Source organism: Leuciscus leuciscus (assembly GCF_965113295.1).
Source record: "Leuciscus leuciscus genome assembly, chromosome: 5".
NCBI lineage: Eukaryota > Metazoa > Chordata > Actinopteri > Cypriniformes > Leuciscidae > Leuciscus > Leuciscus leuciscus.
The window spans coordinates 29224013-29251759 of record NC_138729.1 but is presented as its reverse complement, the minus strand read 5'-3'; the positions used below and the strand labels follow the sequence as shown (position 1 = coordinate 29251759).

The window sequence follows — 27747 nt, the reverse complement described above, 5'->3', positions numbered from 1 at the left end:
GCATTGTTACAGAAAGACAAAGGCACACACAGATTTCTGGGCCCTTTGCAGGACAGGTCTGAGCCTCAGAGGGGGTTTAGCTTTTGCTCAGCGTTTTACAGTTAAGTCTTTGCATTTTATATCAAAGATGCTTGTTGAAAAATAAAATACACTGGCAGAGAAGAATCAGTGATGTTGCTAAACTGGCAGCAGTTATTTTTACTTTATAAACTTTATCCAAGCCTTCATCAGCCACGGGAAGTGTGAGATGCTTTCGAGATCTCAGGGATGAAGGAGTGTTTCTTTTTCTGTCTAAAAGATATTGATCTCTTCTGAAATAAGATGATTCTCTCTTTTCCTCTGTTGACTGTGCACCTGGTGTGAATCTCTGTGGAATGCAGCTCTCCATTTAACCGGGTCCCATGTATTGTTTACTAAGAGCACAACACCACACTCCCACAGAAAGAGTATTTACACACACAGTCTGAGGAAGACTATTAGTGCTTAGCTGTTTGCCGAGTGACTGTTTGTGAAAACAGATGCAGGACAATCCCACCGATCTCTGCTGACAAACACGCATTTGTTTTTCCTTCACCGTGGGAGTTTACATTGACTTCTGTTGTTTTATGCGGAGATTATATTTTCTATCCCCTAACGCTGAACCGTTTTCCTCGTGGTGACCTTGGGATGGTCGGTCTTTCCACAGTGTAGGTGGCTTCAGGTTTTACCATCAACCTGAGTGGCACACACAGACAAAATCTTTTTATATCATCTTCCATTAATTTATACTATTTTAATATTGACTAGACCATAAACCTTCCCCTTTCAAAAACCCTTTGGCTTTTTTGATTTTGATTAAACATTATTTAGTCCCTTTCTTAAGCCATCCTCCTTATGGAAGGGACATTTGGTCCATTTGCTTTCTAACATGTTCATGTGAGTTCTGTGAAAGCAGTTTTTGGACTGCGTATTTGAGTGTGTGTGTGTGTGTGTGTGTGTGTGTGTGTGTGTGTGTGTGTGTGTGTGTGTGTGTGTGTGTGTGTGTGTGTGTGTGTGTGTGTGTGTGTGTGTGTGTGTGTGTGTGTGTGTGTGTGTGTGTGTGTGTGTGTGTGTGTGTGTGTGTGTGTGTGTGTGTGTGTGTGTGTGTGTGTGGCACCTGTCAGTTCTGCCCCCCATATTGCTGGTGCTGCAATGACAAAGCAAAGGGCACAAAAGGTTGTAAATCTCACAACATAGCCGGACACACACACACACACATACTGAGAATAGATCTGCAAGCGACTCCAAATATGTGAAGAATCAACAGCCTGGCGTGACTAAATTAGAACTTAAATTCCGTTTGATCGATGCGGCCAGAAAAAGCAGCGAGTTGGAAATCACATTCACACGTATGCTGTTATTTCATCTCTCTGCAGCTCATTTGGGGTTTTCTGGGGTTTATTTGAATGCGGTTTGTCTGTTATTCTATTGGGTGACAGTTGATGTATGTTGCATTTTCCAAGGGTAGAGATCAGGGTTAAAGGTCATGACTGGGTTAGAGTTAGTCCTCCACTATGAGGGGAATTTGCTTTTCGTGGCCAGAAAGACAAAATAACCTCAGAGCCCATTAAAGTGATTAAAAAATATACACATTAGAGAGTGCACAGGATCTCACACCTGCTCAAAGGCCTTTAGCTGCATTCAGCAAGTTTAAATGTGTGGTTAAGCAGTAGATTAAGAAAAGACGGGATCAGGATCAGTGAACTGAATAAACACTTTTGCCTCAGCCTAGAGAGAGTTCTCGTCAATCACGATAATGGCTCTAAAGGTGATGATACACAGGGCAACTTTTTGAGCAATGTTGCCATCAATTGGCAAGCAGGTGAGACACTAAAGTATCCAGATAGAAATGTGTTGCCCATTCTCAATTCTCAACATCGCTCGGCTACATTGCTCGAAAAAAGTTGTCCCGTGTATCATCACATTAATGTGTCTTGGTTTCCTAACAACTGATCATGCCAGAGGTTCAGCGATACAACACCATGGGAAAATGAGTCGAGTTTCCGCTTTGTCCTAACAAAGGCTCAGTATTCTGAGTTAAAGCAGCCCTGGACTATGTTACTTTATGAAGTTTATTTGTACTACATGGTATGAATGATTCCGTTAACTGCAGGCAAAATCATTAATATCAGCCATTTGTGCTAAGTTGCCCTCATACTAACACAAACAAATAATCCAGCACACGGTAATGCATACAGTGACCGAGACCACAGAGACAAATGGTTTCTTAATGCTAATGTTGTCACAGATCTGTGTTTATACTGGGTGTAAAGCTTTCTAAAATGAAAACTGAGTGGCCCTGTGGGAGATCTTTTGCTACTTAGATTTTTTAAAGATATAGTTCAGAATGGTCATGTTGACAGAAAAAGACCAGGAGTTTTACATGCAAAACATTTTTACACGCAAACTAAGAAGCAACAGTTTTTCTGAATATTTTCACTGTGCAAAGTAAGCCTTTTAATAAATTAAAGAGGAAAAAATATGTGTGGGAACTCATACCCTATTAATATACTTTCCAGAGGAGAACAAGAGAGAAATTCAGGTCGGGAATGTAGTTTTTGCATTGTGAAAAAGCAAATTTTGTAAAGTTTTTTTTTTTTTTTTTTGTAAATTATTGGGACTTGTTTTGCCTAAATGGCAAATTGTTTTTTTTTCTTGTTTATGCATAAAAACGATAGGATGTTACAAATATAATCTCCTGGTAAACTCGTATTTAAAATAATTGTAAACACATTCAGATGAGGGATGGGTTCAACTCTTTTTCTAATCTGTTCATTGACAATTCATCATGGCAAATGTAAAAACAATGTTTTTTTGAGGTCACTATAATTACAAAAGAATATTTTCCGTTTCCTGTTAAAATAAATGTTTTAGAAGGTTTTCAAAAGCTGACTCTATCAAAATTAGAGTTAAATATTTTTCATTTCCTTTGTAACCTAAAGTTAAGGAAGTTACTTCAAAACCTTTAATGTAGTGAACCTTTAAGAGTAAGTTTGTAAATTTTTTCAAAAAGATTTCAGGATCATCTTTTTAGTAATTGATTTTCTTATGTGCTTTTGGGACAGAATGAAGTGTTTTTATATATATATATAAATAATGTAATAGCTGTTTTTTTATATCACATTGTAAAGTTTGGTCTTTTTATGCAAAAAAAATTTAATAAAATAAAAATAAATAAAAAGAGGCTGAATTCTTTTGTAATAATATTTTCATTATAGGTAAGTTTTATTTACACAAATGTATATTTGTATATTTGTAAGTTGCTCCAAGCACTTCTTATTTTAAACCTAAAGCAGCTAAAAACGAATGCTTTAAAACTGTAAATTATTTGCAATTAATAGGCTGTTAAGTTAAGTTGAATTATATTTTATATTACTGTGTTTTTATATATTTCGCTATTTATTTATTTATTTATTTATTGCAATGCTAATAGCTGTTTGTTATCTAAAGAGAGGTATAATAAGCACTGATCTCTGCTGACATCCACAGTCAGTCGTCAGAACTGCAACATCTAGAAACCGACCGGATACAAACTATAGGAACAGGAAAAGACGGAAGCCGAGTTGGGTCTTAAAAACGCTTTGAGAAATGGCGGCTGCTGAAGACACAAACAGTACACAAAACCCCAGTGGTTCAGATGCTCCGAAGCTGTCGGATTTACTGGATCGGGGCTGGAAGCTGTATGATGAGGTGGACACCACGCATGAGTCGAGCAGCTCCACCGCGGTGCAGGTGAAAGTGAAGCGCGCCATCGTGCAACTGGAGGAGGCGACGAGGATGGTCAATCAGCTGAACCTGTTCAGGTTAGATAGAACAACACACACTTACACGCACTCTCGCACACTTCAAATGCTCATTTTATAATCAGTGTTGCTGTCAAAGCACTACAAGCGAGCGACGCGCTGGTTATGATGGGAACTATTTTTCGTCTAGTCATCCGTTGCAAATTAAAAGAGTTAATGTGCTTTTTAGTTTTACAGTACAGTAGTAAACAGAAAAGGGCATTAATCTGCAAAACTAGTTGTAATGTTACCCAATTCATACATTATTACTCGGCTGTGTACTCCGTTTTACTCTGAATTGAAGACGTCATGGTGATGTAACGTTAATATCATTGATTTTTTTTTTTTTTTTTTGGTTTGTTTACTTACTCATGAGATATTACAAGCATTATGGATTTTTATGGGGTTTTTTTTTACCTAAACCATATAATCTAGGCAAGTAATGTTAGTGTATTGCACTAATGCACAAATAAATAACGTGGTCCTTATGAAACATCAGCCAATGTAAAACTTACTGATGTGCTGTATTAATTGTCTTTTATTTTTCGGGTAGTCATAATGAGGCCCTGGAGGAGATCTCCACAACCGACCTGAAGTACCTGCTGTTGCCAGCTTTGCTGGGAGCGCTCACCATGAAACAAGTGAACCCCAGCAAGCGGCTGGAGCATGTGCAGGCGGCCCACGTCTACTTCAGGGACTTTCTCCAGAGGTGCAAGGACTATGACATATGTAGCTTTCAGCTGCCAAGAGCCAGTGAGAACACAACAGATACTCCTACTGAGGAGCGCATGAATCCATCAGTCCCCATGCCAATGTCACAGCCAGACCTTATCGCCATGGCAACACAAAGACAAGCCAAAATCGAGAGGTGGGTTAGGATTGAAGATTTGGTTACATGCATGTATCTCTCCGTCATCTGATGTCCAGGGTACACCAATAACATTTTTATTATTATTATTATTATTATTATTATATACACTACTGTTCAAAAGCTTGGGGTCGGTAAGATTCTCTTATGCTCACCAAGGCTGCATTTATAAAAAAAAAAAAAAAAAAAACAGTAATATTGTGAAATATTCTTCTATTTTAATTATGTAATTTTAAATGTAACTTATGTCATTTTATATTCTTTAAAATATAATTTATTCCTGTGATGGCAAAGCAGATTTTTCAGCATCATTACTCCAGTCTTCAGTGTCACATGATCCTTCAGAAATCATTCTAATATGCAGATTTGATGCGCAAGAAACATTTCTTATTATTATCAATGTCGAAAACTAGTTGTGCTGCTGAATATTTTTGTGGATCCGTGTGGCATATTTACACTAAGTTGTTTCCAGGTTTAATCAGCGTAAGGAGACAGAAGCCAAGCTGAGTGAGATCAGGGGACTAGTTGAATCGGGTTCAGCCGATGAAGAGGTGGTGAGAGATTTTTACCTGCTGCACGTGCGCAGGTGGGTGACACTAGCCCTTGAGGAGATCGACTCCATCAACCAGGAGATCGAGATACTGAAACGGATGGAGCTTTTCAAGCAGGTATTTCATTGCCGCGTACTCTGAATTACAACTGTGCTTTTATTTTGTGTTTACGTACATCTACCACACTTTAAAAAATTTGAATTGATTGACAGCCTTACTAATAATTGTTTGTCTCTGTAGAGCAACCCCCAGCCATCCCCACCCAAAAGACCGCCCATGAAGCCTTTTATCCTGACTAAGGATGCCATGCAGGCGAAGTACGTGTGTGTTTGGAGTGTGCCTGTGGAGTTCAGTGCTGCAGTACTAGTGTGTGTGTTTTTCTGAATGTATTGCAGAGTGTTTGGTGAGGGATATCCCAGCCTTCCCACCATGACAGTGGACGAATGGTATGACCAACACCGACGGCAAGGATGTTTACCTGACCAGGGCATACCACGCAGCGCAGGTGCTTACACACGCATTGAGTGCTTTTGCAGGACATAATCTTTTATTAAAAGATATAAATAGAATCAATGTCTTTCATTTACTTTCAGTTAGAAGTCTTCAGTAGGCCTGTCAAAATCATGAAATTAGCATTTTTCTCAAATAATTGCTATTAGATCAATAATCCGTAACCCTGACAGGCCTAGTGTTCAGTTTATAGTACTAAAACTGAGGAGAGATTTGCCTTTTTACTCAATTCAGTCTTTCCTCCACAGCAGATTGTGATGCAGAGGAGGATGAGAGAGCTGAAAGAGAGAGGAAGGAGGAGAACGATGATGAAGAGGCGCTGCAGAAGGCACGTGACTGGGACAACTGGAAGGACACACACCGGAGAGGATATGGCAACCGCAAGAACATGGGCTGATCTAATCTCATGCACGCACACACGCACGCACACAGGCACACACACACACACACACACGCATCTTTTCAGTTCCCACAAATAAACATCCCAATGCTGCCAATGTGACATGGACACAACAGAGAGCGGCGCTTTAGTGGTTAGTTAATTTGGTTACCTTTTTTCTAAACAGATTTAGCATAGTTGACATTTTTTAAAAAAAATGTCTTTAAATAAATCTTAAATGAGACCTTAAGCCCCTGGGCATCTGTAGAGATGGATGTTTGGGCGTCCTTGCATCGCTCCACATCACTCTTTCCCACATGATTAAATGTTTGCCTTTTCATGGATGTTGTTCTGAGTGCAAGATTTCTACAGAAGTGTTCCCTGTACTGTTAGCTTTTAAAGTCAAAATCAGTCGACTCAGAAAGATGTCGTCACCCACATAATTACACCTTATGTGCTGTTTGATTTGGAGCCGGTTAAGACTGCATGTTCTTTAACCATTAGCAGATATTGCTAGACCTCGTCGTCGGGTCAGATGAGCGACTTCAGCGAAGACGGTTCAGCAAGAGCAATTACAACCAGTATCAGCACTTGCATGGACCTGTGACACTGTTTAATGTGGATCAGAATTGCTGAAGAAACTGTGGGACATTGGAACAAATTGTTTAGACTGCCTTTTTATTCTGACATTTATTTATTGCTTTATCAGGCAATTTAGCTTTTCTTTAGGAAAAATCTTTGTACGGTCAACCTCCTGTTCTTGAGTAAACATAAAGAAAAATCACCTGTAAACAGTCTTTTCTTCTCATTCCTGTCACATTATATGTAATCTGCGATGTCTACGATGCATATGTTTTGTAGTTTAATACAAAACATTTCAGTACAAGTTTAGTATCAGCATAACAATTTGAGAAATGCATTGAATTGAAAAATTAACATGAGTTTTTGAGTATTTGGTATGTCCTCTGGGTTTGATGAGCAAAACCTAATGTCCATATTGTAGCATGATTTCATAAAATGACAACCAAAAATCTGCACTTTTCTCTATGTGCCATTCATGCTTTTTAAATTTCACTTTAATTCCTGAATTTTAAATGAGGTAGCAAACAGGATGCAGAATTTTGTATTTGAATGCAGGAAAGTATAATAAAACTTACCATAAACTTGGAATTAACCATAAACATCACGATCAATGTTTTAAAGCTAAACATCTTAAAAAAAAATGTTCAGGTGGTGAACGTCTGTGGGTGTGATTTATACTTTTTATTATCATTTAACTGGAATGAAATTCCATTCCACTCATAAAAATATAAGAAAGAAATGCTACAATGTGCATTAAAATATAACACTATATATAAGTAATGATATTATTGCACATGGTAATTGGCAGCATTTGCACTTGTAACTAACTGGTGGCCTATAAATACAGTAATTCCACATCATAAATAAATACTGTTATTGCAATAACTCAGTCCAGGTCACTGCAGAAGTTCAGGAGTCTGATAGCTTGACCCTGAATTGCAGTTCAATAAATTCCTCATGCTCTCCTTCCCGTACAGTATCTTGTGTGCCACATAGTATAATTGTATAACTTTTTTATTGTTCATGTTCAAATTCCTAAAACTTTATTTGCAGGTTCAATTGAAAGTCAAGGGTTTTCTTTTTTTAAAGTAATTTTAAACTTTTGCACCCCGCTGTAAATCTAAAACTTGTATTACAGGACATGTAAACATAAATACTATTCATACTAAACAGAGTATAGAGCACACGTTGGCAACACTTGTAAGCTTTTTATTTTTTTTATTTGATTAGACAATAAATACACTCTGCTATACTTTCACTGTTTCTTAACCTGTTCCAGCATGTTCTACTCTGAATGATGCTTGAGATGAATCGCTTGTTGTATTCCTCATTTGTTAGTCACTTTGGATAAAAGCTTATGCTAAATGAATAAATGTAAATTATTAATATAAAAATAGCCACAAATTACATTTTAACTCAACAAATAATTACAAAATTGATCAGATCCAATAATGATTAGATGTATACAAAAAATAGTTCTAAAATTGTAGGTTTAATGTGGGTCGTGGAAATCCATTGCGCAGGTTTCCATGCTCAGAGGAACTGTAGAGTGGAGCAGGAGCATAGGGCTGATTCTGTGGCTGTTGGAGGAATAAAGAGCAGGAGAATTATTTATTTGAAGAGAAGACCTTTGATCATCCACAGTGAGCTCATATTCTCAGTCTTATCAGAACACAGCTTCTAAATTGCTCATGTGCTGTATAGTGCATCATAATATGCTGTCTGATGCCGGGAAAAAAAGATTATAAACGTTTACCTATCTATTCCTGAAACTGAAATATTTGGTACATTTGTGAACCATACCAGGTCTTCATATGCGTGTGAAGGGGCGTGTGGTCTGTAATGGCTGTGCTCTGCAGAAGGGTTGTGGTGTTCATAGGGATTTCGACTGGATGAATCTCTTGCATATGGGTTGCTAACAATCTGACCCCGACCTGCTCCATTGCTACAATCACACAAATATCACTGAATTGAACACATGAAATACAAAACATGGAATACCAGGATTTTCACTTTTGGTCCTTATATATATATATATATATATATATGTGTGTGTGTGTGTACATACTGTATGAGCTATTATTATAAATTGATGTATAATTACCTGTAGGGCTGTACAGGACCTCCCATTGGAGGATCACGCATACCATTGTACATGCTGTGGAGGCAATGTAAATGTAAGTGTCAAATTTTTCATGATCCAACAAACATTTGAATTCTTCAGTCTCATAAGCATTTACTGTTTACATGCAGCACTGTTATTTGATTCTAATTATATGCTAAATGTGCCAAATTATCTGAAAGTTAGTGTTGTGTCAATGGAGAACAACGACACTTAAAAATGCTTTGAATTGCATTGTTTCATTCCTCTAGCACAGGGCACCAAGCATCCTTCACATGTTGTACTGCCCATACCTGTTTGTCTCACGGGGTCTTGCATCAGTCATGCTGCCAGCAGATGGACGCACACTTCTAGATGGACTGAAGAGCGATGCAGATTAAAGAAACATTTAAATACATGAGGATACGGCAGATAAAATAAAAATAATTACATTCCAACCATTGCAGTGATCTATAATATATAGAGGTCAGTGCCAATGCCACAGGATACATTTCAAAAGAATTATTAGTATTTCCCGCTGGAATAAAATGTAATTTAAATCATGTGAATGATATATGAACAAATTCCTCGGTAAAAAAATGTGATCTATGTAAGTGCTACTGAAGTGGAGATTTCTGGCTCAGTGCATGAGGGAAAAAATTCTCATTTTGAGAAAACGGCTTTAAAGATATGTACTGTAACTGAAATCTACAGATGCAAATAGATATAGTGTAATAAAATAATCACTTAAATGTGTATTTTGGATGTTTTCTTTTCACTGAAAAGGATTGTTATGGAAGAAAAGTGCATTAACAGTGGCTTAGTGTCTTGCCTTGAAATAATAATCATCAGAAGAGAGATAAAATTCACCTATAGGGCCGGTTGGACATGGCTGCCATGGGAATGGGATTTTGTTGTACAGGTCTCATGCTAGGGGGAGGTTGACCCTTTGAAAGCAAGACAAAAGGCAGAAAAAAAGTAAATGTGCATTTTTAATAGTTGGCAGACCATTCAGGAAGTTGATATACCTGTCGTATGCTCTGTTTATGATTTATTGTGCTGACTTTATGACTTTCAAAGATATATCCAGATGGTTTCACATTTCTGATTAGGATTATGGCAGCCTAGTGCTACTGATATGAATCCTTAACTATTTTTAACCACAAGACACATTAAGTTGACTCACATTCATATCAGAAGCAAAATTTATTCCAGGGAACAAGTCCTGCTCTCTAAAAGCTGCCTTGGGTGTCTTCATTTCTTCACTGGGCACACACACACACACACACACACACACACACACACATGCACAAAATGAAAGAATGAATTGCTTGTTAGGCATAACACACAATAATTACTTTAGAACATCATGGGCTGTAAGTCATATTTTTTAATTACCCTCATAAAGTCAGACTATATGTAAGAGAGACACAACATTTACCGGATGCTTTTCAAAATCAATAAAGCAACTATTAGCTCCCTTAAAGCTAGAGTTGTGTTTTTCTTTCTCACCCTGTGTGGCTCTTCTTTGATTGAAGCATCATCATCACATAAACAATCACCCCCACCAACACCGCAAGTGTGAGGCCAGGCAGAGATGCCACCAGGGCAAAGGTCACTACTGTCCATCTCTGAGAACAGTTTTCATCAATGTAAAACTCGCCTTCTTTACTGTTGCACCTACACAGAAAACAGAAGGGGTGAATCTCAAAACAAGCTAAAGTTTAAACTACAGTGTAGAGCGGTAAAGGTAGATTACCGACAGAATGACTGTTCCTCGAAACAGCTACATCTGCTAGTTTTCTGATCACACGGTGACGGCTCATTGTTCAAACATGGATCAAAGTCAGCAACATTCACACAGAAAGCTGAAGAACACACATACAGAAACTATGGTAATTACAGTATTAGCTTACAACTAATATATCATGATTATATTTAAAACAGATACTACAAAAACATATTTGAGCCTTCTTTTGAACACACACTTACGGTCTTCCGTCTGTCCAGTTGCCTCTTCAGTAAAAAATAAGATGAAACACACGTACAGTAAGACCTTCATCTTTTAGTTCCCACACACATCTGAATTCCACCAGTGCCACTTGCATAATAGGCTCTTTGCACTTGACTCGGTTATTTATTTATTTACACACACACACACCCAACACAGTGAGAGCTGGAGTATGCGCAAACACTCACATACACATATTGGATATGAAACTCTTGCAGATATTTGCAGGTGTGGACGTGAACTTTGGTCCTTTGGTGTAACTATTTGATTTTTTTTTTTTAATTATTATTATTAAATAGCCTATTCAAGTTTATGAATTAACATGAGGTGAACTGGTGAACAAATATAGTACTTAGTAGTTTTAGATTGTGTTTATCATGCCACAATGCAGGACATTAACAACTATTTTTTTTAATTTTTTTTTAAAGAAATTACTATTCTTGTGCCTGGTTTTCCCCAAGGTTTTTTTTTTTTTTTTTTCTCTCTCCATTCTGTCACCTGATGGAGTTTTAGATTCCTTGCCACTCACTTCTGGCTTGCTTAGTTGGGGACACTTAATATTCAACAATATTGTTGATTTGACTGCACTGACACTATTGGATGGGGAAAACCCTGTTTTCTGCAGAACTGCTTTATAGATTAAATTAACTCATTTAATAATTGATCTTTATGAAGGAACTGAATCAACACTGAACTGACTTCAGCTAAACAATGACAGCCAAAATGAACTCTGTTTGCATCAGTTAATCATTTTCCTGTATTCTGTGTAAAGCTTCTTTGAAACAACTTGTGAGGTATAAAGAGCTACATAAATAAAGGTGATATGACTTGACCATTCAATTGATTGAACCCCTTGTACAATATGCATTAACTACTTTTTATAGAGTATAATCAGGGTAAATTGCATTTATTTTGTCTTCAGGGAAATGTAACTATCTCATGTAGCTTCTAAAGGGCAGTGCTAAATGGAAGAAAAAAAGATCTTAAAACAAAATAAACATTTACAACCTTAATGCTCTTAATGCATTGTGTTGCCATCTTGAGCATCAGTGAATGTTTTCACCTTGGACTAACAATTGTCTATGAGTCCCTCAATTGTCCTCAAAATCACACAGTCACTGTTGAAAAGGGTTCAAATATGCAGAAGAGGCAAGAAAACCAAAGAATGTGAGGAACCCGGAAGATTTTTCTGAAGAGCAATGCGCAGTTTAACTGCTCAGGACAAACAAGGGACTCATGAACAACTATAACAAGCATGTCAGCAAGCAATGTGCCTGACCGCATTGTGCCAACTGTAAAGTTTGGTGGAGGAGGGATAATGATATTACGGGGTTGTTTTTCAGGGGTTGGACTAGGCCCCACATGTGAAGGGAAATCTTAATACCTTAGCATACCAAGACATTTTTGACAGTCCTATGCTTCCAACTTTGTGGGAACAGTTTGGGGAAGGCCCTTTTCTATTCCAGCGTGACTGGGCCCTGGCCTAGTGCACAAAGCAAGGTCCATAAAGACATGATTGGATGAGCTGGGTGTGGAAGAACTTGACTGAACTGGAACAGAGATTCTGAGTCAAGCCTTCTTCAAAAACAGTGCCTAACCTCACAAATGCTCTGCTGGATGAATTGACAAAAACTCCCCCAGAAACACTTCAAAATCTTGTTGAAAGTCTTCCCAGAGGAGTGGAAGCTGTTATAGCTCTATAATAACGTCTATGTATTTAGAACGGGATTACATTACAGTCCCTGTTGGTATAAGGTTCGTACAGATACTGTAAAAATAAATTCCAGGACTTTTCAAGCACTACTTTTTTGGTTTTCAAGGACTACAATCAAGAGGATTTAGATACAATTTAGGATTTTTTTAACTCAAATGACAGACATAAGGTATCCAAAATACAACATTCCATGTATTTAATAATATATATTAAATAGAAAGTTTATAATGGCTATTATTGATAAATAATATTTTATATTTTAATTTTGGCGTACTTCGTATCGAGAAAAGGTCTGATGCGGGTTTAATAGATGGGCTGCAGTGTTAATTTTGCCTGAAAAGATTGTATTTGTGTTTTTTTCTAAAAACATTTTTATTTCATATATATTGGATTTAAATAAGTCAAGCACTTTTAAAGTACCTCTTCATAAATATGGCTGTTTTCAAGGGGTTTTCCAGGACTTCAATTTCAAAGCACCTTGAATGAACTCTGTATAATGGTCAGGTATCCCCATCATTTTGTCCATATAGTGTTTCTGAATTGCACTTTCACTTTGACAGTCACATTGCAGGACAGATTTTACTTGAAACTGATAAAAAAAAAATCCATTATTTTTTGTTTACTGATCAAATCTGCACGCTTTAATTCCAGTTAAGTAATAAAAATAGGAGGATTTTTTTTTTAGGGGGGCTTTTAATATAAAAAAAAAAAGTCAACTGTCCGTATGAACCGAATGAAGTCTGAGTTCAGTGTTTTAAAATTAATTTTAGAATGATGGATCATAGTTAAAAGAGTAGTTTGGCAGAGTGAATTGAGGTTTAGGATGGACAAAACTCAGAATGTGTCCATTTCAGATACATAAAAATTTATTTCTCACATTCTTCATCACAAACATTGTCTGAGTCACTTAAACAAGCTCAATAAGCCATATAAAAATAACATGTAAACACAACCATTAGAATAGTACGAAATATACAGAGTTATGTGCAACACCATCATCACCACCAGGACAGTTACACAGCACATATGACAGAAGAGGAAGAAGCATGTGTTAGTTGTCAGAATCCATGTCACTGTCTCCTCCAACAGATCTGAATTCTTCACTGTCCTCCTCCTCATCACTGAGCTGTGCCTGTGTGAGAACACTAGGCCCTCGCCTCCGCTCATCCTCCTCCTCGTCTTCTTCCTCTTCACTTATCCCGTACACCTCCTCTACGTCCTGTTCTCCTGTCCTGGGGCTGGACACCTGCCTTTGCATCTGACTGTCTCCATCATAGTAGCTGCCATAACTATAACACACAGGAAGTGTAAGTGAAAGAGTGTATTCAGAAAGGTATGAGGAGAAGACAGGCCATTTGTTAAAAAATACAAGAGAACACAAAACTCAATATGGTGACTGTAGGAAAAGAAGGTGATTCCTTTCAAATAAAAGTGCCACATCACCTTGTTAGCAACGGCAATATCTGATCTCTAAAACAGCCATTAGAACCAGGGATGGGCAAAAACTGATACTGATATTTGTCCAAAAAATCCAATATTGATTCTTAAAATCCTAAGAAAATCCTGTAGATGTTGCAGGTTAAGTGGGCTGATCCTCCAGTAACTGCCACGCAGACAACTCTCATACAATGCAAAGTGTGTTAATGACAAACACAGGTTGCTGCTGCCTTTCATTGTGTTTTTATAGAAGTTATCCTGTAGAGAGATGCTATCTTCGGTTTAATATTGATAACTTTGTGTGATATTAATAGGTTGAAAAGGTAGATAAGGGTAGACTAAAACTGGGAAAATTAGTAAGGTTCTGTAAGATTTAATGTCTTTAAAAGTCTCTTATTCTCACCAAGACTGCATTTAATTAATAAAAAAATACAGTAAAAACAGCTCCTTGAAGGGGTGATGACATGAGAAATCAAATTTCACTGACGTGGTCTGCACTGGATGCGGTATACAGATGCCTGTCCAATTTTTGACATTCTCCACATGCTTGAGTCTTGACAACAGGACAAATGGAAAAGCAAAAGAACGTTCGCTTTGACGTGTCCAGTTTAAACAGCTAATTTGTGTATCTGTGTAGACTTCAGAATGATCCTAACGTCAGGAAAAAATGGATGGTTTATTTTAATAGTCTCGAATCACGTGGAATGATTATAGGTTTGTTCGGAGCATTAGACTGCAGATTGTTTTAGACGAGGAACAGTGTAATGAAGAATTAGCAAAAGAGAACTTTTGTTGAAATAGGGGTGGGTGATTATAATACTGGTAGACATGATAAACCGCTAGAAATTTGTAAACTGGCAGAGATTTTGGACTATCATCTCTATTGCGTCACGAAAGCTTATCATTTTAATGAGTTTTTAAAGGGGACCTATTATGCGCCTTTTTACAAGATGTAATATAAGTCTCAGGTGTCCCCAGAATGTGTCTGAAGTTTCAGCTCAAAATACTCTACAGATAATTTATTATACCATGTTGTAAATGCCCTTTTTGAGAGGAAGGAAAAACATGCTGTTTTCATGCATGTATCTTTAAATGCAAATGAGCTGCTGCTCCCCACCCCGCTCTCCAGAAGAGGGCGGAGCCTGTACAGCTCGTGCCTCCGATACTCTGCCAAAAACGAACAAAACATCTGTTTGGTTTTGATTATCATTTCTATCGCGGTCACGAGATCATTACATTTTATTATCTGCATTCGTTTTAAAGCCATATCAGTCTAAACTTCTAATATATGGTTTTCTGAGCGCATACATCCTAAACACGCGCACATAAAGCTGGATGTCAGACGGTGCGTCCCGTGAGTATTAAACTAAGTTCTCTTTCATGTCTTATTGCACTTAAACTGTCAAATAAACACAAGGTTATGTCAAATACACAAATTTCACATAAACAGCAAGTAAAGAAATCGCCTGTGTATATTAGATGAAAGCAGCGTAATATACAGTACCTGCTGCTATAAATGCTGATAATATGAATCAAACAACAAAGGAAAAACAGAAAATCACTCACTGCTCTTCTTGACTGAATAACTTTAGTAGCTTTAATTATACATTTTTTTACTTGAATGCTGCTGTTAAATCCTCTGGCGAGGAGGTAACATGGTGGACTGTGTAAAGCTCACTCAGGGCGGGATCTATGCTAACACGAAAGAGTCCGTTAGCAGTCGTTGGGTGGGGTCTGTGCAATGTGACATCACATCAGCCCTTCAAGCGCAATAAGCAGGGAAAGAGGAATCATTCAGAGATATGCTGAAGAGATCGTCTCTGAGCGCACACCTGAAATGCACGCACATAAAACTGCTGCTTATAGAGCGCTTGAGTATTGAAAGGAATTCTTTTTGGTGCCTAATTAGGCTTGAACGGTCAAATATACACACTTATGTGTCAAAATGCCAGTCTTTGTGAGTATCCTTGTAAACACAGTCCTTTATGTGAACAAACAGTTGAGAAAGAAAACCGTTGTGTATCGTTATATTTGATCCACGCATTCTGTCTTAAAAGTCTTAAGAAAAGATTTGAAAATATATTTTGAGCATACATTTTTTTTGTAATATTATTAGTGAATCTCAAGGAATATTTTTAAATAAATAAAAATATTAAAAATAATCCATCCTGTGAGCCCTTTAATATTTTTGTGGAAACTGTGATACTTTTTTAGAATTATTTGATAACAGTAAGTTCAAAAGAACACCATTAATTGAAAATAGAAATCTTTTGTAACAATTGAATTGCTTGTTTTTTCTTTTTTAAATTTGTCAAAAAAAATATTTCCTCCCCACACTTTTGCATTGTGCATTAAAAAAAATACAGCTGTATGGAGCATGACTAGAGAAAAAAAGTTGATTGAGGGCATTACCAAGATGCACTAGGTGGATTGACTACAGAGTTTCTGCAGGTATCTTCAAATTCAATTTAATGCTTTTTCATGCCTTTTTTAATGCCATTTAAAAAAAAAATGTAATACTATAAATGACACTAACCACAGATAATATATGTATATAATATATATATATATATATCATTAATCACAATTAAAAACACTTTTGTACAATACAATTTTTGTAGGTTTATATCTAGTTTATATATTTTATATTACTGCAATAATTTCACAATTAATCTCCAAATTAATGTAAAAACAACATAAAGACAGTGGCCCTCATTTATCATTCTTGCGTAGAAACGGGCGTATATGTTGACGTAAGATTATGCTTGCACTCCTCTCACCGCCTGATTTATGAAGCTGTGCGTACCTTTGAAATCCAGGTGTACGCAATACCTGCCTTTGATAAATGCCGCGGCTGAAAACGATCGTCATTAGAATAACACGCCCCCCTATATATTCAAGTCTCCGCTTCCCCCACGCCCTCAATTTTACGCCATGGACACACGGAAGACGGCAAAGAAGAGAAACTTGGATGAGCAAATGACCTATCACAATGCATTATTTTACAGCACGTGTTTTGAAACAATTAAGCATTTAATTTCGTTTCACCTCACATGTATTGGGGTGTACAATAGTGATGATGATGTGATGTGGAGTAGCCTACCATTCATTCACATTAATAATTGCATGACAATTTGTAATATTCTTATTATTCTTATTATGATTTATTGTTATTTAGAAGAAGAATGTCGTTATTATTATTATTTGTATTATTATTATTATTATTTAAAAGAAGAAGAATGTCATTTTTATTATTTTGTCAGTCTGAATAATTTTTTGGTCATTGAAAGCCTTTCATTACTGAACCCAGTCCGTGCGCACCTGCCGGGCCTAACCCTGGCCTAACCATCGTTTCAAAGAATAGTACGACGGCGAGCGCGTCGAGTATAGAGTATAACCGTTTATATACTGTCTATGAGTATAACTCGTCCGTTTGGGGAGGTGCGCGCGCAGTCTGCGGAGACTCGCGCTGCGGAGCCAGGCGAAGTATAAACAAGGCTTGAAACGTCATGGGTAAGTTAAGCGCACAGGCTCGCAACTGAAGGAATGCCTACAAATCAAATGCTTTGGTAAAGTCACACAAATTAAACATTGAAGTCCATGTTGACCAAAAATAAACACTGAAGTTTATAATTACTATATTGTTTTAGTTTTTTTACAGTGGGTCATAATATATCATATCTTTTAGTTTGTCAGTGCGTTTTGTGGTGTTAGGAATTGTTTTTCTGCGCATTTCCGCACTAACTCAAAACGTGCGTACACCACCTCCTGAGCTGGCGTAGGATTTGAGCGTGCCGTACGCCAACGTCCATATTGATAAATCTCAAAGTCACCGTGATTTTGGGTGTACGCTGGAAATTTGGTGTACGCACTTTTGATAAATGAGGGCCAGTATGTTTCAAATACTGGTTTAATGGCATCTTTGTATGAATGAAGGCCAGTCTCACTGGTACTATTACAGCTATTGATGTCTGGATAAAAATTATACCCCCCCTTTTTAACCATTAATTATAGCCACTCAACATTACAGTGTAATATAAAAAATATAACAACTTCAAATTTAAGTGAACTTCAAACAATCCTCACATAAATCCATAATAAAAGTCACATTTACCCGTGTCCTTATTGTGTGTGTTACTGTTTGTTCAAGCCAAGTTCAGGTTTCAAAGTATTAGCATGAATAAGAGCGGGATCATAATGTAAAGCTTGCCAAAGGATGACAAAAATTAACGGATGCTGCGTTAATTGCGTTAAATATCCACTTCTAATGGAATTTGCACTTTCCCATTTTTCTGGTCTAGTTTTATTCCTGTCCACCACTGTACAAAATGTCTGCATCACCTCCGCATCAAGGCAATTTTGCTCCGGCCGGAAGCAATTACCAAACCGGTTCCGCGTGTTTATCACACTTACGTACATATTTTGCGACAGCAAATAAAAAATATTAATTATGAAGGCTATATTCAAATAAATTGATAGTATAAAATTTTCTTCAAAACTATATCTAAATTTTTAACGCCTGTAGGATTAAAATGTAATGCTTTTTAATGCTATTTAAGGCCTTCATTTTTGCAAAATCTATTTAATGACTTTTAATGCTTTTTAATGCCCCTCGGAAACCCTGTGACTAACATAAATTAGCCTTTAGTGAATGTGTGTAAGAATGACAGGACTAGGAATTAGGAAGCACATTTCAAACTTCCTACGAGACAATATAAGATTCAAAAATGATATATAATAAATAAATAAATAAATAAAAATCACAACACCCACTGAAGTACAAGACAAACATTATTAGTAATAACTTGGTTACTATGCTACCAAACAATAAGGATTCTAGCATCCTGCAGCTATTGAAGAACAGTAGCATATGTATGATACAAAATCATGATTATACATGGAAAAACATCAGCTTTACTCAAACAAGAATATGTTTGTGTTCATGTATTCTGACCTGACGTTGCTGTCCTCCATGTGCGTTACCCCATCATGCCCCTCCCCCTCATAAGACATCATACTCTCGTCCTGCTCTATTCCAATCCGGGTGCTCTCCTGATGCCCCAGTTCAGCATCACTGTCACTGCCACTCTCTGACAGTTGGATAGCTTCAAATTTAGAGCAGAGAGAATCAATGTTACATACACAGCAAAATTCACACACACACACACACACACACACACACACACACACACACACACACACACACACACACACACACACACACACACACACACACACACACACACACACACACACACACACACACACACACACACACACACACACACACACACACACGTATTCACTTACAGGAGAATGGATTATCGCCTTCCTCCTCACTGGCATCGTCTTCTGCGTCTGACATCAACAGATCCTGGTAAAGTACACTGGCCTGTGCTGGCCGCCTGGAGCCTTCATCATCCTCGTATTCCTCTTCATCTCCATGCATACGCCTCTGTGGCCGCATGAGGAGATCATCTTCATCATCCTCCTCGTCCTCATCATCCAGATCTCCCTCTTCAGCCTGAAAGTACAAACAACATTCAAGTCTCTGACACTGAAAAATTCTGTTAAACCATTGCATTTGCTTTGATTTAAGTTAAATTAAGCAACGCTTTACAATTAGGTTTAATTTGTTAACATTAGTCAATTACATTAGTTAACATGAACTAAAAATGTACAATACATCTACAGCACTAATTAATCTTAATTAAATGTTAATCTCAACATTTATTTTATAAACTAACATTAACAAATAATAAATGCTAATGAATGCTGTAAAAATATATTGCTCACAGTTAAGTTCATGCATTAACTAATGTTAACAAACGAGACCTTATTGAAAACGGTTACCTATAACGTGCATATTTGAATGCATATTTTTATTTTGTTCACAATAATTATTTAATTAAATCAAACAGTAAGGGGTAAAAAAGGGACTGTGAATCCCCTGTGGAAGACCCCTGGTTTGAAAGGTTTTGTGTGCAGGTTTATTACCGGAGCAGGTGTTTTAGGTTTGCCATCATCATCTTCCTCAAATCCTTCAATGTCCACATCAGACTCCTCCTCGCCCATTCTGCCTCTGCCGTGACGACCCTAAGGAACGTACACACAACAATGTACTTAAGGACAGTGTAGAGGCACACAGAAGGAGAGGACCAATCAGAAAATGCATGCAGCAGAGGATGGACAGATGGACAGATGGAGAGATAGATCGATGGAATCAAGTTTTTTTTTTAAGGCTTTACATTTTTTGTACATTAAAACCTTAGAGCGGTTTTAAAACTAAAGCAGTTAATGGCTGATACTCTGGAGAAAATGCAACAGATTTACCACTGTAAGCAGGATTTCAGCTACATTCATTGTTTTTGGCTGGTAAAAACTCTCAAAAATGAGAGTCTCATTTATATAAAAGAAATAATAAATAAATAAAAATAATAATAATTAGGTTTTAGCTCACTAACGACCAGTTCTAAAATCCATCCTAAACATACTTAGTTGAAGATAGATAAAGCAAATCAAGCAGCGAACAGAAACCATCACAGTAAAGGGGTGGGTGACCACAAAATGGATGGATGAGGGGGTGGAAGGACATATCCAAAGGGTAAAGCAAGCTAACCAATAAAATGGATGAAGAGATGGATGGACAGAGGAATGGATGGATGCAGAGAGGGAGTGAGGAATACCTGCCCCCCTCTTTTCTCAGGGGTGGGAGGGATTAGCGTAGCCTCGGCTAACAGACTAGAATCTCCCTGCAAACTCACAGACACACTGTTCTCACACACATCAGGCTGAAAGAAAGAAAGAAAGAAAGAAAGAAAGAAAGAAAGAAAGGTAGAAAGAAAGAAAGAAAGAAAGAAAGAAAGAAAGAAAGAAAGAAAGAAAGAAAGAAAGAAAGAAAGAAAGAAAGAAAGAAAGAAAGAAAGAAAGAAAGAAAGAAAGAAAGAAAGAAAAGAAAGAAAAAGAAAAAAAGCAAGAAAGAAAAAATTTAAATATAAAAAAAGAAAATATTATAAAAAGAAAAAGCCCCAGACACAGAAAGACAAACAAGTTGTAAGGGAGGAGGAAAAGACAAGAACAGTGAGGAAATGTGAATCAAACAGCTGTGCAGTACAGAATGTTCAGACTATGAACGAGAGAGAGAGAGAGAGAGAGAGAGAGAGAGAGAGAGAGAGAGAGAGAGAGAGAGAGAGAGACAGACAGAGAGAGACAGAGAATACAAGCCTTCTGTTCTGTTTCTGGCAGAGTCTCTTATGATGACATGCTTCATTTCACCTGCTATCAAATACACTTGCACACAGAGCACTTGAGACACCTGAGATCATGCCCTCAGTGTGATGTGTGCATGTACCTGCGGTGTGTACGGTCCAGGAGTCAATGGGTCTAAGCTCTCAAGGTCTGCAGCGTCCAGAGCAGCTTCTTTAGCAGTAGAGATGTCCTTCTCCAGTTGAGTCAGGTGTTCGTCATACTAACAGATACACATTAAACATCTCAAACACAAAGTCAAACAGAGTATACGAAACAGCAAAGAACTCCTTCATTCTCACACAGAAGTACCTCTGCTAAAGTCTGCTTGCAGACATTCACAATTTCCAGAGCTGTTTTGGTATAAGGACTATCAGGACCTGAGAAGCAAAAAATGTGTAAATAAAAGAATGCATACATATGTGAAATCATGATTTTATTCAAGATGAAACAGCATTTTCATGACTAAAAATATTAATTTGGTTCTCACCATTGTACTTAACACTGTTGGTGTGAATGAGACCAACATCAGAAAGAAACACCTCCCGGTTCTGATACTTGTGTTTGGAGATGTTCTACACACAGACACACACACAGTTCAGAGATTCTGAAATAAACCACATTCCTACTGAAGATTCTTGTGTCCACACACACAGATCTTCCTGACCTTACGGAGACTTTCCAGATCCATGGGGCAGATGATGACTTTAAAATAATCAGGAACAAATTTCTTGTTAACAGGATGATGGAAGGGCCAGGACTACAGAGAGAAAAAGAGACATTAACTAATTAAGAAAGAGCAATTCACTTAATTTTTGCTAACTGAACATGCTATATGGAACCATCAAATACGACTGTTTCAGTGTTAAAGCTGCTGAGCAAGTGTTTTTTTATGTCAAAATACTTTCAGAATTTAATGTAAAAATCAAAATAGCCCTAACTTTGATATGTGGATTAAAGAGGGGTTTACTCTAAGCTAAAAAAAAATGGATTCTAACTCACTGGCTTTTTGATAAGGTATGGAGTCCCATAATGCACTGGCTGACACTATAGACATTTAAGCTTTAATTGTATTTTAATGCTTCAGTTTGTTTATTGGTTTTGGTTATTGAGGTATTAAAATTGCTTAATTTTAACTTGTGGGTTTATTATCTGTGCACTTGTAATGCAATGTAGGAAAATCCAATAAAGAAAAAAAAATCCAAATAGGTTAATAATGCCTTTAAGAGGACCTTGACTTGCAGTTACTAACACTGGACAGATATTAAATAAGAATGATTAAAATACACGTTAAGTCCTTAAGTACAAGTATAAATATAAAACATATAAGGGTAGAACAGTAAGTGGTCGCTCACATCGGGAACAGCCATCATCTTCTGTGTGACAATGTTGTCGAGGATGAAGGAGAAAGCGACCTGATCATCATCGTCCAGAAGAGGATTAATGGCTTTTTCCAAACGAACCAAACGCTCCTCTTTCTGCAAAGAGAGCCACAATAATTACTCCTCAATCTCTCTGCAAGTGTTTTTGAGTCCTAGTGAAATATTTGTATCTACCTCTTTCAGTTTCTCATCACACAGACTCAGCATCGCTTGACCAACAAGGGTTAAAGGATGCTTTGCACCTGAAAAATAGATATATTATACATAAAAATAGATTATGTGTACGTCTAGTCTGAGTAAATACCTTAAGTTCCTGTATGCGCGTGTGAAAGTACCATTGTACGTAGCACTATTTTTGAAGATGAGTTCGACACTCTCTCTGAACTCTTCTCGTGAAGGGTACATGCGCTTGCGAACATTTTCACGTAACGTCTGCAGGTCCATCGGTCGTGTGATGATCTTGTAATAATCCTTTACTACTTTGCCATTCACAGGAGTGTGAAAGGGGTACGTCTGAGAGACAAACAACATATTCAATCTGTGTGTCAGAGAATGTGTTTATGTCTAGTATATAACAGAGGTGAATGCGTCTTACATTAGGAAGGTCCCTTATGTCATTAATGACGCTCTCCAGGACTGAAGAGAGTGTGACCATGGGGTCTGTCCTTCTGCGATGGATGGACTTATGAGGACGCTGAGAGAAAGACAGAGAGATAGTATAACGAATGATGATGGCACAGAGATGCTGCCATGTGCTGATTACTCATTCAGGGTCTACAAGAATCTGTTAACAACTACTGCACAAAGAAACTTAAACTTAAAACATACTCTTACATTGAGGTAGTCACAGTGTACTGTTGTCCCCACGCGTCTCTTCTTTTTAGGAGGAAGCTGCTGCTTAGGGAACTTCAGAACCAGAGATTTCCTCCGCACTTCATCAGCACTATAAACATATGAATCAAGTATCATAACAATACAAACACTAATACAGCTGAGCATACAAATTATGTAAGTAGCTGACAATATGTTTGGGAAGTTGGCTTGCCAGAAATACATCTAAAACTATTTTGAACAGTATTTGGTAAATATTTTTAATGTGATTATACATACAGCATATTAATTAGTAGACTAGACAGAACATTTTAAAATGCATGTCAAGTGAACATTTCAAAATTCTTTAATGTTTTAGTTAATGTTTAGTTTCTAATTTCCACTAAGTTTGTGCTTGTCATCTAATTTAAATTTTATTTCAATTAACAAAAATAATTTTCAATGGTTTTAGTTAACAATAACTACTCTGACCACAGGCCCATTTTAAAAGTGAAGGTAAAAGGTGGTTAATAGAAACTTAATATGGAATTTAAATGGCAAGCCATTCAATGATTTACACTTTCTCTTATACTTTATCAATTTTAACCTCTTGAAAAGGTTTGTCATTGATTAAAAAAGTTCACATACATGTTATGCAACTACCATGTCTGCAATACCTCTCAATGAGCTGCTTTCCAAGAACAATCTTGGTTCCTTCTACTTTAATAAGTTCTTCATTGTCATTGTGGATGACAGTCTTCTCAAGCTCCTCTTCCTGCTCCTCTGTCATGGCCACTGGATTAGAAGGTGGGGCATTGGTTTGGTAGTACAACGGGCAAAACTTATTGGTTCTCATGTGTCCAATTGCCCCACAAGCACCACATTTTAGCTGTAGACAAAACCAAAAACATTACCAAAAACTTCAGTCTGTGCAAACAAATATCATGTGCTCATTTCATTCACAGCAAAACACTTTCAGAAGGATTGATAAGCGCACATCAGTGGCGAGCAGGAGTATATTTCTAATTTTGTACCTTCAGGTCTGGTCGTTCTTTGGCCTTTTTGGCCTTTTTCTCAGGTGGACCTTTAAATTTGTCTTTCTCCTGGTTTCGTTTAAGGCGCCGCAGCTGCTCCTGAATTCGTCGCCGTTCCTTTCTCATCTCCTCCCTGTGCTGTTCATCGAACAATGCAAACTTGCGACTGCAGACACATGAAGAACACAAAGGCATTTTCATTAATGATAATAATAAAGAATTTTACATTTGTTAATAATTATTTTCAACGTTTTAAATAAAAGTGTGTTCAATACTATATTAGTTTTTGCTGTGTACTAGTACTGACTACTAAGTACACAAACAGATACTTACATGAAGTCATCATCCTTTGTGGTGCGTATACGCAAATAGGCGTCGATAACAGCTGGTTTGCGTACAGTCTCACAGCGCACATACTCTTTGCCATCCTCGTCACAGAATGTGCGATAAATTTTCAGCCTTCTCCCTGTTGCTGAAGAGTTCAGGCTAGTGACAGAGGAAGCGTCATCATCTTTGTGAGAGCTGGTGGAGAGGGCGCTCGCTAAAACGCACAAACAGATGCTGTTATTAGATACAGAGAAAGACAAAGATCTGGATATAGACGAGGGCTGGGTAAAAATACTCGTTTTGATGAAATGATATCGATTCTTAAATGCCAAAAATTAAACTTATATGGTGTTTTCAGTTGATGAATGAACAACTTTGTTGCATGCCTCCCATCCAAAAATAAAATAAAAGAAAAAACACAATAAGCTTTGTAACTTTTGATATGAAAAAAAAAAATGAAAAAAAGACTTAGCTTTCAAATTCTAGCAATTTATGAAATTACGTTTTGGTGCTGTGACATATCGCTGTAGCGCCTCAGTGCAAGTGAAGGGCCAGCGCAGAGCATGGTGAACTGATAATCTTTTCCACTTTACTACTAGTTACAGCATGAAATAAACATGAATGAACATCAGAAGGTATATTGAAAGACTTATTGTCCAGCACTTTCCATTACTTAATGAAATCCGTATCATGTCTCATGTAATCGCTCAATCAGTATTTCAAACTCGCAAAGACATAAATAAAACAGCCTGTTAACAAAATGTCATGCATGTTATTTTTACCTCACAAAAGTCCATAAACTTAATAGCTAGTCAGAAAACTTAACACTAGAGAGGAGCATTTTGACAAATATATGCACTATATTGGAAATTTCTTCTTTTTTTTTTACGCAATCTGTTTGTCAGTATGTATTGCAGGGCTCTAGAGTGCGACCAATTTGGGCGCACATGCGACCAAATTTTGTAAGGGTGCGACTAAAATTGTTCCTAGGTCGCACCGGTGCACCTAACGTCCTCGCATCCGCTGCCTCTCCACGAACTAAGTGTTTGTTCTCCTTTGACGGAACTCACACTCTTCTCTCACGCTTAATGAGTGATGACGGAGGACAGAATTAAACATTCAAACGTAGCCTGGTTACACTTAAGGTCTGTGATATTAGTCTGATTTTATTTTAGATTTCGGCTTCCAAAGATTATAAAAAATAATATATTGAGGTAAAACCATTAAAAACTATAGCCGCATTCTATCTAGTGCAACTTCTTCTCTTCGCAGCATTACACTGTCATTTCTCCCTAAAACTCAAACCTAACGACAGAATCAGCACGATCGGTGATTGTTGTAAAATGCAGTCTAGCTACTGTTGCTAACTTGCGAGACGCGTTAAATAATTAAAAGAGCTATTAAAAGCACAAAATCTGCGCAAGAGATGTTGTTCGCAAGGCGGCACGCGCTCCGAAACCGAAACCAAGACAAGCAAATTATAGCCTACTTTGGGTTTAATGTGCGTGTCTAAACGATCAAATGTACACAAAAGTATGTCAAAATGACCGGCTTGGAGATTCACTAAAAACAGTTTATGTCTTAAATGGACGTAGTTATGGAAATAGTTGGGAGAATATGGTGCATCAGATCAATAGCAGATCTGCACTCGGTCTTAAAGGGGCCGCAGTCTATTAAACATGCGGACGATTGCGCCATTACTGCGAATCAAACAACAAGAGAAAAATCACTACAAAGCTCTTGAAAGAATAACTTCAGCTTTATTAAGCATTAATCTATTTATGAAAAATTATGCAGTGTTATTTTACATTTGATTACTTTATTAGATTTCTTTTTAGACTAATATATATATATATATATAAAAACAAAAAGAACCGATAAGAATACAGTTAAAGTACCGGATCGATAAGCAGTATCGGTAAGAGTAGGAATACCGTTAAAACCCTTTACTCCCCGGTCAATGCTCCGACAACAGCCCAGACATGAAGCTACTTCAGCCACCATTCTCCCCAGTCCCTGGTAAGATGCCAAGCCCTGGTCTTTCGTCGGAGATGGCATCCGACTCAGAGACGGAGGTAGAGCCTATACCGCGCCTGAGCTAGAGACTCAAAATAGTTAGTTTGGCAGCTCAGTGAAGCACTTTAAAAAATTTATTTATTTATTTTTATTTATTTACCTACACCTTATTCTTGTTTAAAATCATTTACATAATATGAATGTATATAGAGCGTGATAAAAAGGTGACCTTGGAATTGTGGCGTTAAAGGTGACGCGAGCCGAGAAACATTTTCAGTGCACCCAAATTTTGTGCTGGTGCACCTAAATAAAAAAGTTAGGCGCACCAGTGCAACCAAGGCAAAAAGTTAGTCTGGAGCCCTGTATTGTATGTCTGAATTAGGGCTGTCCCCGACTATGGATTTTCATAGTCGAATCAGAATCGTCATGTCTTGCCTATAGTCGACTAATAGTCGAATCATGTGTATGGGGGTGGGGCTGGGGGCGGGGCTTTAACGTTTCAAAGCCGCGATGTACAGAAAATCACACAAAGATATAGAAGAAAATGTATAAAAACATTTTTGATCAATAAAACTAAGAAATAACATAAATAACTCCAGAAAGGCCACACTGTAGATTTGCATTTCACATGCAAATCAAATTAAATCGGCTAAATACCTGTGCGAGCAGGCCAGCCTACAGCACAACATCGATGCACCGAAATAATAAACAATTAATTTACTAAATTAAATTAGAACAGAATATACCTTTCTAATAAATAAAAATACAAAACGAAATAAATCAGAATCAAGTCACAGGATGAGGAGCAAATGTGTGCAAAATGCCTAAAGTGCAGGGGAACATATATTCAAAACACAAGCCACAAATAGTTAGATTAGATAACCCTGACAGATTAATAAATAAAATAAAAATAAAGAAATTATTAAAATAACGATTGTAGCCAGAATGTTCAACTTTGTCTTTTTAACTGCAGAAACAAC

General features: G+C 37.3%; 3 protein-coding genes across 10 annotated transcripts in view; 1 reads left to right on the top strand and 2 right to left on the bottom strand.

Annotated features, from left to right (window-relative positions):
• Positions 1–27747, bottom strand: part of taf1 (TAF1 RNA polymerase II, TATA box binding protein (TBP)-associated factor) — a 119503-nt gene that overhangs the window by 79233 nt on the left and 12523 nt on the right. For 2 of the 6 annotated variants that reach the window (XM_082170755.1, XM_082170756.1), the window contains exons 25-40: positions 24758–24965; positions 24425–24590; positions 24068–24279; positions 23409–23523; positions 23176–23274; positions 22916–23093; positions 22755–22822; positions 22554–22676; positions 21866–21958; positions 21689–21773; positions 21511–21578; positions 21305–21421; positions 19951–20049; positions 19264–19477; positions 18908–19058; positions 13361–13805 (exon numbers count right to left, since the gene is read on the bottom strand). In XM_082170755.1, the coding sequence (XP_082026881.1) occupies positions 13568–13805; positions 18908–19058; positions 19264–19477; positions 19951–20049; positions 21305–21421; positions 21511–21578; positions 21689–21773; positions 21866–21958; positions 22554–22676; positions 22755–22822; positions 22916–23093; positions 23176–23274; positions 23409–23523; positions 24068–24279; positions 24425–24590; positions 24758–24965 (2234 nt within the window). In that variant the 3' untranslated portion in view covers positions 13361–13567. Of the gene's footprint in view, positions 1–13360; positions 13806–18907; positions 19059–19263; positions 19478–19950; positions 20050–20639; positions 20745–21304; positions 21422–21510; positions 21579–21688; positions 21774–21865; positions 21959–22485; positions 22677–22754; positions 22823–22915; positions 23094–23175; positions 23275–23408; positions 23524–24067; positions 24280–24424; positions 24591–24757; positions 24966–27747 lie in introns of those variants that run through there. The other 4 variants (XM_082170758.1, XM_082170757.1, XM_082170760.1 and 1 more) reach the window with 3 other exon arrangements.
• Positions 3565–6900, top strand: igbp1 (immunoglobulin (CD79A) binding protein 1). 2 transcript variants are annotated; one of them, XM_082169948.1, is made up of 6 exons: positions 3565–3821; positions 4354–4668; positions 5141–5336; positions 5460–5536; positions 5615–5724; positions 5981–6900. In XM_082169948.1, the coding sequence occupies exons 1-6, from the start codon at positions 3607–3609 to the stop codon at positions 6124–6126; spliced, it is 1059 nt and encodes a 352-aa protein (XP_082026074.1). In that variant the 5' UTR covers positions 3565–3606; the 3' UTR covers positions 6127–6900. The 2 variants fall into 2 exon arrangements, with proteins under 2 accessions (XP_082026074.1, XP_082026073.1); XM_082169947.1 differs by having other exon boundaries at positions 3566–3821; positions 5978–6900.
• LOC309498960 (uncharacterized protein) lies at positions 6324–10923 on the bottom strand. 2 transcript variants are annotated; one of them, XM_082169950.1, is made up of 9 exons: positions 10784–10923; positions 10551–10659; positions 10304–10471; positions 9978–10056; positions 9662–9738; positions 9106–9171; positions 8795–8848; positions 8494–8635; positions 6324–8270 (listed from the first exon to the last, which is right to left on the bottom strand). In XM_082169950.1, the coding sequence occupies exons 1-9, from the start codon at positions 10851–10853 to the stop codon at positions 8169–8171; spliced, it is 867 nt and encodes a 288-aa protein (XP_082026076.1). In that variant the 5' UTR covers positions 10854–10923; the 3' UTR covers positions 6324–8168. The 2 variants fall into 2 exon arrangements, with proteins under 2 accessions (XP_082026076.1, XP_082026075.1); XM_082169949.1 differs by having other exon boundaries at positions 10778–10910.

Excerpts from the sequence above, each read along its gene's own strand:
- igbp1 (XM_082169947.1), top strand. The coding sequence starts at position 3,607 with ATGGCGGCTGCTGAAGACACAAACAGTACACAAAACCCCAGTGGTTCA. Across the intron at positions 3,822-4,353 it reads AATCAGCTGAACCTGTTCAG|TCATAATGAGGCCCTGGAGG; the intron begins GTTAGATAGAAC and ends TTTTTCGGGTAG. Across the intron at positions 4,669-5,140 it reads AGACAAGCCAAAATCGAGAG|GTTTAATCAGCGTAAGGAGA; the intron begins GTGGGTTAGGAT and ends AGTTGTTTCCAG.
- LOC309498960 (XM_082169949.1), bottom strand. The coding sequence starts at position 10,853 with ATGAAGGTCTTACTGTACGTGTGTTTCATCTTATTTTTTACTGAAGAG. Across the intron at positions 9,739-9,977 it reads ATTTTGCTTCTGATATGAAT|GGTCAACCTCCCCCTAGCAT; the intron begins GTGAGTCAACTT and ends TTGCTTTCAAAG. Across the intron at positions 8,271-8,493 it reads CACACGCATATGAAGACCTG|CCACAGAATCAGCCCTATGC; the intron begins GTATGGTTCACA and ends TTCCTCCAACAG.